Below are 14,193 nucleotides of genomic sequence, written 5' to 3' on the forward strand. Positions count from 1 at the left end.
TTATATTCTGCAATATATCTGCACATTTAAGACAGCTGCATTAGCTCAATGAGACACATGTTTGTAGGTGCTGAGAGATGTCTATTATTTGACCCACTGATGCTTATTCTGCAGACGTGTTTAGTGTCTCAGGGGTTAAAACTTGCCAGTAGTATCTGTGTGTTCACTCCATGGGGCTTTTGGATACACATGAAGGGACTAGCAGGTGGCTTTGTGTTGTGTGCACAAAGGTCGACAGTATAGAATGAATGCAAGATAGAAGAATGAGAAACAATGCAAAAATAAGTTTATCTTTTTTTAATTATATTAAGATTTTGTTTGACTTCTTTGCAAAAACTGACATTAACAATAAATATACATTCACAATAAAAAATAGTTGCAACGAGACATTCAAGTGTACTTCGCAATTATAAAATATATAAGATGTAAACAACATTATTTCCCCCTCTAACACTGCACCTTCGGCGCCAAGAGTCTCTTTTCTCTCCCCTCTGGCATCTGTGAAAGGCATGACGTCAACAAAACACATTTTACGCATCGATGCGCGAGTCTCACAAGGTATGAAGCCACGTCACACATCGGGCTCTGATTGACAGAACAAGCAAACATTCTCAAATGTCTGTTTTGGCGGTTCGAGCGGACTCTCTTGTCCAGTCAGTGTCCCTGGAGACGGCGCCTGCGCCAGAGCGCGCGGCGGCGGCCCCGGCGTCTCCACACCTCGCTTGTCAGTCTGAGCGCAGCCGGCCGCACAGGTCGTCTCTCAAACTGACGCACCAGGCTGCCTTCATTCAAAGATTTGTGTTCAGTTTGTGCCTCGCACTCTGCTTAACTGATCACACATCTCTCTTTGTCTTTACCCTGGCCGCCCCCTATGGCCTTCTCTTTAATGTACATGAGGTCGCTGTGCACGCTGGGTCTCCGGGCGCACGGAGTGACCATCCCGTACGCTTCCCCAATGTCCTTCATCTTCTTGTTTTTCAGAGACTTTCTGTGCAGCATGTCGCAGTACTGCACGGACACTTTCCGGTGAAGGTCGGGGCTCATTTCGTGAGGTAGCTTGGCCAAGGTAAACAGAGTCTGAAACATCTTATCCACGTTCTCGTTGCGCTTGGCGGAGATCTCGAAGTACGCGCACTTCTCGTCTCCGGCCACAAGCTGCTCGATCTCGTCCTGCTGCACCTCACGGTAAAACTCTCTGTCGCCTTTGTTTCCGCAGATGACCAGAGGCACATCGATGTTTTCTTTGATTTTGTTTTTTAGGCACGACTTGGTCTCGAAGATCTGACGCTTGAGCCGCTGCACCTCCTGGAAGGAGTCTCTGTTGTCCAGACTGAAGACGAGGATGAACACGTCACCTGGAGGGAGAGAAGAATGCATTGGTTAACTACTTGTCTTGCTTTTGATACATGCAAAGTGTTAGAGATGCAACATGTGTGCTTTCTAACCCTAAAGTATCACATGCACTGTGCGCCCTGCAGCCATGCGCTCAGAGCGCACAGTGCTTGCAGCATTTAAATGCATAAATATCATTGCTCTCTAATTCTCTGTAACTATTCCTGCAAAAACACAAAGATACATGTGCAGATAAGTACCTGTCAGTATGGACAGTCTCCTCATAGCGGGGAAAGGGTGGTTCCCTGATGTATCCAGTATGTCTAGCTGGTAAACGTCTCCCTTGATGCTGTACAGTTTCCTGTGAAAGTCCTCGATGGTCGGCGTGTACTGCTCGTCGAACCTCCCGTTCAGAAAACGGGACACGATGGCAGTTTTCCCAACTTTGGTGGATCCCAAAATCACCATCCTGTAGCAGTTCTTTGCGGGGATGTCAAAATCGCTTTCGGAGGGCGACATCTTCTTAATCATGATTAGACCTGGGCTGCTTTTCGCTGGATAGTGTGCGTAAAAGGCGGTTGAGCAGCCTTCAGGTGGCGTAGATACTCGCGTTTGCTCTGCTGTGTTTCTGTCTGAACTCCGGGCTGGAGCTGCGTATTTATGCGCACGGCGGAGCCCTCCTCCCGATCGCGTCACAGCTCAGTGAGTAGGAACTCGGGGCTTCATTGAGCGCTGGGAAAAAAAAATGGACCAATCTCCCACTGGTGCGTCAGTCTGTCATTACTGATGAAGCTGGTAGCTGAGGAACAGTGACCAGCGGACCTTTCAGAGGTAGTGGATTGTGTAACTTTGGTGTTGGAACAGGGCAAGTGTGCGCAGCAGCAAAATAATAACTTTAATGGAACTTTACCAGTAAATAATTGACGCTTCTTCCGGCGTTTAACCCTGTTTGGCACAGTGTGTTGAACATCAGGCTGACCCTTGGACATTTTCTCAAAACATAAAGCCCAGACAGCGGATGTGAGCTCTTCCAGATTGAGCAAATTTGTTGCAAGCCAGTTTGACATCTCGTCCTAACTGATCCTGAATCATCACGCAGCTTTTAAAGTGTGGTTATATTTTATTTTTTTATCATAACAAGCAGCACCACAACCTGTTTTCTGTTTATTCACATGCTTGCAAAATAAAGCACTGAACACATATTTGCAAATAAAGATTAGGCTGCAGTTGTGTGTCCACTTCTACCGCACACAGTAACTGTTGCAGCTTTATGTTACCAGGCAGGAGGAGGCTGCAGCCGCTGAGAATTGAGATGCTGCAGTTACTCAAGTGTCCAAAAGGGGGCACTCAGGGTACAATGTTATCCACATGATTAGCATGATTCATTTACCTGAGGAAAAGAAGTCAGAGTGGAGTAGCTTTTTGTGTGTGTCTGTGTCTTTAGCTGTTTTTAAATTGGTGGAAAACAGAGGTAGTGACATACAACACATACACAGAGGGTTGATGGAAACAGAAATAAAGACAAATAAAAAATAATGAGGTATAATGATAATTCTTGCTGTTATAAATATGCAAACCACTTATTATTGTACTAAGGGGAGTGGTTTTGTAGGGTACACGTGTGTATGTGTGTGTGCATGCATATATTTAGCTGATAAAGAAAAAACATAAATGTGTGTCTGTGTGCGTGAGTCACAATATAAACAGTCTTCATCTCTTTCATGAGATTCAGCCAAATGCAAAGGAGTGTCCTTGCCACGGTCAATTATCTGTACCCAACAGTTTTTACAAAAGAAGAGGATGTGTGTATGGAGGTGGGAAGTGGGAACAAAGCTGTTTTCCTTATTTTCAGTAGTCATGAATCTGAATGGGGTTTTTGTAAAGTGAAGGGGAGGAGGCAGATACAGGGTTAAACTGGAGCCATAAGAACGGTTGATTGAAACCTGCTGATTCAAAAAAAAAAAGTTTGCTGCTTTAATGTGACTCATTCAGGTGTGAAAAATTACTTCTGCAGTGCAAACACGGTTTGTCCGTGGCTTGGAGGAGTGAAATGGATGCACGCAGAAACAGGAAGCAAGTGTAGTGAACAGAGAAGAGGTGAGGTGTGGGAGTACTTTGACAGGATCAAGAGACAGTGGCAGACAGTGGGAGACTATGGACATGCCCCCCTCAATATTTAGAACATGTGCATTTGTCAATAAAAACATGTAAGTAGCAGTATTTTGAAATAATTAAAGACATTTACACCATCAATTGAGGCAGAAAAGTAAAAAAAAAATCACCAGAATGCAAGAAATTAAGTGTTGGATGCTCCAAATTGTCCTTAAATTAATTTCAGCCAGGAACACTTTAGACAAGGAAAACTTTATTTCCATTTGCAGTGTTATATTTGGCTCTGTTCTGGGACCTCTCTGCCTTTCCTAGGCCTACGTGGAAAGCCCGAGGTTGAGGGAGCACACCTCTCCGCCCTCCCATGTGCTTACATGGAAAGCCTTAAGGCAGAGAGAGCGAACCTCTCTGCCCTTCCATGTGCCTACACAGAAAGAGCAGAACAGAACAGAGCAGCATCAATGACAAACAGAAATGACATTGATAAGTCAGACACAGCATGAAAAGGAGGAGCTGGGGTGGAGGCAGGTTGCAAAGTGACTTGCAGAGGAAGCAGCAACAGTAGACAGGCCAGAGTAGTTTAAATAGGGCACCCTGAATGAGATTTGCCCATTGGTTGCAAAGAAAGGAATCATGTGATCTATCAGCTGACTCCCTTCCATCAATCAGCCACTCTATCAGTTGACTGGGCTGTTTGAGATCAGCTGATGTAGCTGGGATGTGAGCTGAGCTTGACATCGTGTTCTGCCTAAGCTAACGCTATGCTCAGTGTGTCTATACTATAGAACGAATCATAATGTAATAATTACGGGCTAGAAACCCCCCACATCACATACATAAAATCAAACTGTGCTGAGCAAATCTCTCTTTATCTTTTATCATATCTTAATCAAATTCTGCCTCAACTGATTAGTTTTAAGCCTTCTAAAAAAGGCCCACCTAAAAAAAATCAATACAAGCTTAAGCGAATGCTATATTTAGATTATTTCATTGCACACAGACAACCTTTTTTTGACAGGGGACAGGGAATTGAAGCCGCAATATGAAAGCAACCAGACTCCACTGACAAAAAGAGTAAGTTTACTTAGCAGAACACTGGAGTTACCAGTCTACCACAGCTATCAAAGATGATAGCAAAGCAACAAAGTACATAAAATAAGCAGAGCAAAGGCATCAGCGAGGTCGTACCACCGTGTTTAACTATATCTTTAAATGTTACAGGTACAGCTAAAAATGACAACAAAGATAAACAAGTTTACCGATTTTACATTTCACAACAATTCAAATCAATTGTCTGCCAGCTGTCTTTTGGAAGGTGATTGTTGTTAGCGTGACATCACACTGATTCGGGCTATATCTATCATTTGAAATTTGAAAATAAAAACATTCTAAATGGATCCCTTTGTATTTCCTGTTTGAATGTTTTGTAGTATATGTGAATGATATCAACTGAAAGGAAGTAAACGTGGACCCAAGCTGACAGAAAGTGCTGCTACACTGTCTACACTGTTTGTTTTTTACATTAAAGCATATAAACATGTTGTAATACAAAATAATGAATGAATGAATAAATTAAAGTCTGAACCTGAAAATGAGCACAATATGGGACCTTTAATACAGATTAATGATCTCTTACAGAATGACCACAAAATCTTCACTCATTTATTCCTGCAGAGATTTCAAACTGAGCTTCAAACGACCAACCGCTGTCCTTAAAGCAACTATCTGTGAGTCAAGCTATGAGTAAACTGCAATCACCTACAAAACCAAGCTGAAACCAAATAAATGCTTCCCACTCCGGTTCCCACCAAAGGAAACTCCCCTGGTAAGTGTGACTGGTCCCTTCACAGCCTTCACACTCAGGGGTAATCAGTAAGTGTTTTATTCGTGTCAGTGTCCGATCAGGTTAACAAACTACAGAGTGTGCGTCACAGAGTCAGTTGACTATGCTGCTCGGCTCGGCTCGCTCACAGCTGCTGTTAACCTTGATGTTTCTGTTTTGCCTGAGGCGCCCTGCTAAGATTAACAAGATCATCACACTGACCCACTGCGTCCCATGATCTGGACATCTGTGTGGATATATATTGTTTTAGGAGTCATGACACTTTCTTCTTTGTCTTCTTCTTCTTTTATTTATTAATACATTTTTTTGTTTGTCTTGCAAGTCTCTAAGTTTCAATGGACATTTCCCAACAAGTAAATAAACATACTGTAGATAAATACCTCTGTACAGAGAGAGAGAGATAGCGAGAAATCACTGTAATAGTGATTAAAAAAATGTAGTTAAAAATACTTGAAAGTAAAATCATGTCAAAAAAAAGAGAGAAAAAGACAAATATAATCAATCAATAAAATAAATATCTAATAAAATAGAGAGAAAAAACAACAACAACTATAAAACATTAGAAAGAAAATTAACAATACCATTTTTTGTATTGTATTTGTTTTAAAGGGATTGTGTTAGTACTGTCAAGTATGCAGAGCTGGAGGACTGATGTGTTCATGTGTGTGCATGTGTGAGAATAGGTATTCATCAGTGTGTAATCCCCAGTAGATAGAGAAAAGACATGAACAGTTCATAAAAACACGATAACACAAAAAGGATGAGTTGCTCGTTAAAGATTGAAAAACAAATAGATGCAATCAAGAGGGGTTGGAGGACGGCAAAAAAGAAAAATTGCTGATGTTCACTGAAAAGTTTCCCACAACTGGCTCATGATTCAGCCCTTCCTCCTCTCAGGAACATTAAACAAAGAAAATATGTTTAAGTAGCAAATGTTTTTTTTTCTGAGTGAGCAGCTGTAATAAGGAAGAGGTGGCAGTTTGGCCGGCTGATGTCACAGCGAGGGAAGACTGGTGGACTGTAACACAGCAGTGGAGCAGGAAACAGAGGAGAGTGGAAAAACAAATGGTGCCGACAGCGAGCAAATAAGACTTCTGCCAGACAGATTGTAAAAGATGGAGTGAGAGATGGAGATCCTGCTTTTGAAATGCAGTTTGTGAATCAGCACAAAAACACATGGCTGGATGAAGGTTTAGGAAAGTAATAACGCATAGGTTAGGTTTAGGAAAAGACACATGGTGACGATGTGCCTTAAAGTAACAAATCAGTGGTGCAGTGGTTAGCATTGTCACCTCACAGCAATACAGTTGCCAGTTTGAACCTAGGGTGAGGGGTTCGAACCTAGGGTGGGGGAGCCCTTCTGTGTGGAGTTTGCATGTTCTCCCTGTGGGGATGGGTCTTCTCCGGGTACTCTGGCTTCCTCCCACAGTCCAAAGACATGCAGGTTAACTGGCGACCCTAAATTCTTGGTGTGAATGTGAGTGTGAATGGTTGCCTGTCAGCCCTGTGATAGTCTTGTGACCTGTCCAGGGTGTACCCCGCTTTTCGCTCAGTGTCAGCTGGGATAGGCTCCAGCCCCCCCACGACCCCCCAGTACGATAAGCGGTTTTTGGAAAATGAATGAATGATCACACATCAGTCTCCAAAAAAGGGAAAAGTCCTGTGTTGTTTGACCCATTCACCACCCCCACCTGCCACAATATATGGCTTAGTCCTGTCAGTGCACTGGTCACATGATGGCAGCCTTCCTGATTACGTGGGATATACATGAATAACTGGCTCATGATTATGTGGGCTATATACGAATTCTGGTGCATTAGTTTTTGTAGGTATACCTGCGAACACTGCATGAGAACAGTCTGAGTGTGTGTACTACAATGTAGATTGGTAGGTTACCAAGGAGGATGTGGGTATACTCTCCTATACTCTTTTTAGGTGATAGCTGGGTATACTGTAAACACCTAGAAAAAGAGGTAGGTATACCCCGTGTTAATGTGTAGACCCCCCATCACACCACTTCTTAGCAGGTATAATGTTTTCCATGTTCACAATCATAGTTGTTAGCACGCACAAAAAAAAACAAACCCAGCTAAGGCTGATTGGAATATCACTACATTTTATGGTATTTGCTCATAAACCAAAGTAAAAGACACACTGAAATTTTCATGTGGGGTTCTAGATCAAATGCTGAGGGATTTCCAGACTTCATCCTAAAGAAGAACATTAAAATCCGTAGCATATTTCATGGCAATCCATCCAATAGTTATTGAGATACTTTGTCCTGGTAGACCAACCAACACTGCCATCCCTAGAGCTTATAGCCACTAGCATGGCTATAAGAGAACTGTTGTGGAACAACTAAGGTCATAAAAGTTATAACTATAATTACAGGTACTAGTGTGATAATGTGCAAAATAAAGGGAAAAAAATACAAACTACTTAGCTGCAGAGAACCAATGCACATACTGGCTGTTTTTGTGTGTGGTAGTGCTGTGAACACACTTTCTCTGGACTAAACATGCAAATACCCAAATACTACCTCAATTAAACTATTACTAGCACTTTAATTATTCCATAGAGAGAAGTCCCATGATTTCAGAGAGCACACAGTATAATTTGGGATTTCTAAATTGGCCACTTCCATGCTGCAGCTGGTGTTTTTGTAGCACTACAGACATTGTTTCACAGAGATGTGAGAGCACCTACGTGGCAAAAACGCCAATAGAAAGCCAGGTGGCTGCAGGACAAGGTTTTTTTTCTCCAGGCTTACAAGGACAAATGGAACGTAGTGTTCTGTAGAGAATTACATTCATTCATTCATTCAAGAAAGTTCTGAACATCAGAAAGATGAATAAAATATAGTCAAGGTAGTCGTTTCACGGTGGCTCTGACCTACATATGAGCACAAAAAAGCAGATTCATAAATTTCTAAGGTCAACTTAGAGTCATTCATTCAATGCAGCTTGTGCTTCATCATTTTATCTTTATTGTTGTTGTAAAGCATTTATTATCCAGAACATTATTTGAAAATTGTTGAATAAAGGCAGGACGAGATGCGAAAGACTTGAATTGAATATAAGAAACAGATGACCAGTGTTTGGCTGGTTTCGACTGGAGACACATGCAAAAACGACTTTTTAAAGTAAAAAGTGAACTTTCATTTTACATAAATTTGTATACAGTTATTGATTGGACACTCTTGTGCCTGCTAATCAGCATGATTTATCAAACACGACAAGAATGTAAAAAAAACAACTTGTAATTTGTAGTTTCACTGGGCGTTACTTGCTGTACATGGCTTTTGGCTGAATGGAGTAACTGCAGAGATGTTGGACAGAAATGGTGGGCATCAAGAAATAGCCCAATTACACTATGCAACTCATTAAAAAAACCCAAATTGTCTTGTTTAATTCGTACACAGAAATGTGTACGAATTAAACAAAAAGATAAATCATAGGGCTGGGTGATACATCATGAAAATTATACCATGATATATTTTGGCTATATCTCGATACACGATATATATCTCGATATTTTTTAAATCTCCTCAAATGCATTTCATCAACGCTAGGCCTGGGTGACAAAATCAAACATAATAATATGTTTGACCAAGTACCCTCTCTGATGCAACAAAGTTGTAGGGATGACTGTTTTTCTCCAGAAAATATCAATACAATGAGATTTTGGATTTATAACAATCAATAATGTGGCTATGATGACTAAGAGGGTTAAGGCAAGCATTAAAACAAATTCAAAATTCTGGTAACTTGATAAATTTACATCGCTTTACTGTAATGCAGCCTTTAAAATGAAAGGAAAAAACACCATCTATGCCATATCACGATACAACAATATCCAAAATCTAAGATGATATATGGTATATGGTATGATATATTAATTTGTAAGATTCAGTGGTGCCTACCAACCGTATCTGGCAACCCTTGTAAACAGCTGGAGATGGTGCACTAATCTACTGGGCAGGTGCATAAACTGCTGTTCATCAAAAATTCAAGGACTTGAAATAAAACAGAAATTTCCACGTTCTTTTCCAGAGAGAAAACCTCATTTAAAATCCAACTGACATTTGTAATAATGCAAATAACTCAAATTTCAGGTTTGGAACATGGCCTTAGTTAGCACTATGTTGTGCCTTTCACTACACTTTAGATAAGGACAATAACTAAAAACAGGGGCGGACTGGGGCAAAAAAGAGGCCCAGGAATTTAGTACCTGACTGGCCCACTCAGGGGCTGGGGCAGCGAGTGATGGTGGCAAATGCTGGCGGCGGATGATGGCGGTGGATGATGACAGTGGATGATGGCAGTGAATGATGGCAGTGAATGATGGCGGTGGATGCTGGTGGTAGATGATGGCGGTGGATGCTGGTGGTGGAACAAATATGTTCACATATATGTGGGAGACAAAAAAATATACATGTAAACATTATTGAAGGGATAATGACACATCCAACCTGATCTCACAGAAATACGTGAAATGACCACGACCTCTTAACACCGCATTCCGTGGTGGCAGCACGTAATGGGTTGAAATTACGTGCTGCCACCATGAAAACAATGCCAATGTAAAGTCAATTAGGGTCCTCTCCCGTGGTGGACACACGGATTCCCTGATTCAATCACGTCACGTCAACCTCGTTTTCCTCAATGATATCTTTAACATTCCTGTATACACACAAAAACGCGGAAGTGTTCTTGATATTAAAACGGCAAATATATTCCTCTGTTATAATTTCCCACCAATAATAATAATAATGATAATAACGTGATAGTTCGGCTGTTCTAGATATTTGTTATAGCCTATTCAAATATTCAATCACAAAAACGCCGTTTCTAGAGAACTTGCTAAAATATCTGAAATGAACCATCATGCCTACTTTTTCTTAACATATTTCATCTAGGTGCAGTGTCATTACTAGTTCAGCTTTACTAGACATTTGATATACTCAGTAGATGTATCTTTTTACGACCCTGTTTTACAAGCCGCAGAAAAACCTACTGTCCCAAAAACGCTGTTTTTAGAGTACTATCTAAAATAACTACGATTAGCCAACATCCTTGCTTTTTTTCTTAACATAGTTCATCTAGGTGCAGTGTAATAACTACTTTGGCTTTACTAGATATTAGATTTATTCAGTAGATCTATCTTTTTACAACCCTATTTTACAAGCCACAAACGAACCTACTGTCCCAAAAACACCGTTTCTAGTGTATTAGCTAAAATATCGAAAATTAGTCGACATCTTTACTTTTTCTTACCATAGTTCATCTAGGTGGAGTGTAATAACTCGTTCGGCTTTACTTGATATTTGATATATTCAGTAGATATATCTTTTTACAACCCTATTTAGAACCCTACTTTGCAAATCAGAAGAACTACAACTATGTTGCTGATATGTATCAAACTGCATGGCGTGGTCCCAGGGAATTGTAGTTTTTTAAAAATCTAAGTGTTTTTCCCAGATTTGGAAGTTGTAAATACTGAATTGAGAGTACACTGTGGACTTTAAATGGATGGTAAACACATTTGTGAAATCAGATTTTAAATATCTAATTTCTAAATGGGTGAAAATTAATTTTATCCATATTTTATCCATATCTGACAGCACCCTCAGTTGTTGACTACACTCACATGATAGCTGAGGTCAAGAGCTCTCTATAACAGTTGGTCCCATGTCTGTACCCCCTTTAGTTGCTGAGTTATAAGCCCTCAAACATGCACTGAGGTCAAGGTTCAAAGGTCAATGGCTGAAAGCAGGAGCCATGTAGAATCTTCATACTGACATATGTCACTCTCCAGGTTGAGACCTTTCCAATGATGTATTTGGTTTAGCTCTACGACAAAGTTTAGATTTTTTCATTTTTTGGACACAAGCCATGCCAGGTGTAGTTTCAGAGAGCACTTTGAAGGCCCAGTGTATAAAATGAGTTTTGTTTGTTTCTTTGCTTGTTTTTTTTTCTTTGCGGCTCCATGTGATGGTGTTTCCTCTCTGGTTCTTCCGTATTTATTTATTTATTAGTGGCGTCTGGATTCAGTTACGGCAGACGGATGGCAATCTGAAATGGAATGAAGCCCACAGACGGCAGACAGCAGCTACAAAACAGTAGTGGAACGCGCCCCATCCGCCCACAGCACAATGCTCTTAAAGCCCTACGCTATCAAAAGCTGGCAAAATACATTTATTTTATTTTATGGCCTTGACATTAACCTGTCATATTGTTGAGTTATCAAGAACACTTCCGCGTTTTTGTGTGTGTACAGGAATGTTAAAGATATCATTGAGGAAAACGAGGTTGACATGACGTGATTGAATCAGGGAATCCGTGTGTCCACCACGGGAGAGGACCCTAATTGACTTTACATTGGCATTGTTTTCGTGGTGGCAGCACGTAATTTCAACCCATTACGTGCTGCCACCACGGAATGCGGTGTTAAGAGGTCGTGGTCATTTCACGTATTTCTGTGAGATCTGGTTGGCTGAGAGGGATGTGAACTCATTAGTTTGCAGCTGTGTTAATCAAATCAGGTTGGGTTTCCATTATGCGTGCCAAACGTGCCAAACGGTGCCAATCCCCTTTGATCTGACATCAGATGTGACGGGACAGTTGATATAGAGATACATTTATGTGCTGATTGCAAATAGTTGCATTGAATAGTGTTTTTTTTTGGCTATTTATTGCATTGTTAATGTGCCTGATATTCTGGAAACCTGCCTGTGAGGTTTTGGTGACATGTGCGCGCTGTCTGCTGGTCAGCCAAACTTCGGCTTACACCAGCCGCGCTCCCCCTGTGCTGACAGTAGACCTGGTTTCAGCTGCCGAGCTTTTAGCGCACCTTCGGCGAAGCCTTTTGGCACGTAACTGTCACTGCACCAAGCTGGATCTGTCGACACCTCCCCCTGCTGCGCCGCCACACCCATCTCAGCGCACCTTGGTCTGCCAAACTACCAAACTGAGCGCACCTCGGGTTGCTGAACGGCACCATGATCTTTTCCTGACCCTAACCAAGTGGATTTTGTGCCTAAACCTAACCAGACCTTAACCACAGGGCATCATGATGATTTCGGAACGGACTTCGGAACAATGAGTTTAATATGGTCGGAACAATGGGATGTCGAACCAATGGGCAGTTCCCGTGGAACAGAGGCTAGCCCTGATGTTAAACAAGCTTTTTCTCCACAAAGACCGCCTCATATCATTAGGATAAATGTCAGATAACATATAGAAAACGACATGTAAACGTGTTGTCTTACCTTACAGGTGTGCTGCCATGTTTGTTTACCATTTAGCTCTGCTTTCCAAAGCGTGGCCGAAATATCGCGAGAACAAGCAGCGATCTCATACTGTGCCTGAAATCTCGCGAGCTCTAGATACAGCCCAGCTGGATACTACTCCAGGTGGAGGTGTCTCGTCCTCAGTCACATCCAGACCTTGAAAATAAGGCTGCAACCGGTCCCATTCCTTGCAACAGAGGCATTCCTCTTCTGTGGGCACTGGGGTACAGCATTCACAGGTACACCACCAATCTCCAGAGCTACGCAGCCTTGCAACAGCCATTCCTCCCCTCTCGTCCTCTACCTGTTGTGCCTCTCTCTCTCTCCTCCTCCGTTCTTCAATTTCACGAAACTCTTCGTCAGTGTATTCTGGCTCAAATAAATAAGGGCGGCCATCAGACTCTGCAAAATCAAATTCCTCCTCCACAAAGTCGAAGTCTGGCAAAACGTCAGCCATTATTCTATAAATCTTTCATAAAATAAATGAATGAACTTTTCAGGCTACTGTCCGGTTCTGCCTTCCAGCTGTTGCTGCTTGTTCTCGCGAGATTTCAGGCACGGTATGAGATCGCTGCTTGTTCTCACGATATTTCGGCTGCGCTTTGGAAAGCAGAGCTAAATGGTAAACAACAAACATGGCAGCACACCAGTAAGGTAAGACAACATGTTTACATGTCGTTTTCTATATGTTCTCTGACATTTATCCTAACGATATGAGGCGGTCTTTGTGGAAAAAAAGCTTGTTTAGTGGACTAACTTTGCACTTGAAGTATGCCCGTTGACTTACGTTTTAACAGGTCTGACGCTACTATGCGCCCCAGCTGTATCTAGGCTAACGGCTAACATGCTAACTATTATTTTTATGTCACTAGTCACTTGAAACAAATTTAGGATGATAGGAGACAGGTTGAAATAAACCGAAATTTCCCTTTAAGCTAGCCGTTTCCCCATTTTCAGCCTTTATGCTAAGCTAAGCTAATCACCCCCTGGAACTAGATTCATGCTTACCACACAGAGACACGGGAGAGGCATGCATTTTCTTATCTAACTCTTCCTGAGAAGCAAATAAACATATTTCAAAAAATGTCAAACTATTCCTTAATGCAACTTAACAAAAAAACATGATTATCTATTATGCTATCCCAAAACACTGTTTACCATAGCATTCTCAGATGCAGCAAAGGTTTTTGATCATTGCTGACACTTTTAGAAGTATGAGCCTAATATGACATTCATGTATTTGACACATACTATACCATTTCCCTTAGGCGACTATTATAATTAATGGACATACTGTTTCTCTAGAATCATTACATTTATTTAATTTTTCCTTTTGTCTTCTACAGAATGTAAAAACACACCAAAACATTCTGTCTTTATGCTCAACATGACCTTATCTTGTACTTTAGCTGAACTGAAAAGTATTCGCTTTTATGTTTCCCTCTCTCATATATCAATACATGCTTTATTCAAGTTTATTCCCTTTGCATGCAGGTTTTGAGAGGAGGGCCTTGTGACGTGAGAGTCATCAAGTACTCTCAGTTGTTCTTATAAATGCTGTAGAATCGGCGGCCATACACCATTATTCAGCTGTGTGTCTCTGAAATCAGTCATAATA

The 14,193-nt window shown here is 41.4% G+C and overlaps 1 protein-coding gene across 1 annotated transcript; it reads right to left on the reverse strand.

The window, feature by feature from the left end:
• Positions 1–282: 282 nt before the first annotated feature.
• LOC117246956 (dexamethasone-induced Ras-related protein 1-like) lies at positions 283–1,976 on the reverse strand. The gene is made up of 2 exons (XM_033611004.2): positions 1,593–1,976; positions 283–1,355 (listed from the first exon to the last, which is right to left on the reverse strand). Exons 1-2 carry the CDS (start codon positions 1,861–1,863, stop codon positions 826–828), a joined length of 801 nt encoding a protein of 266 aa, XP_033466895.1. The 5' UTR covers positions 1,864–1,976; the 3' UTR covers positions 283–825.
• Positions 1,977–14,193: the final 12,217 nt, after the last annotated feature.

This window comes from Epinephelus lanceolatus, chromosome 21 (assembly GCF_041903045.1).
Source record: "Epinephelus lanceolatus isolate andai-2023 chromosome 21, ASM4190304v1, whole genome shotgun sequence".
NCBI lineage: Eukaryota > Metazoa > Chordata > Actinopteri > Perciformes > Serranidae > Epinephelus > Epinephelus lanceolatus.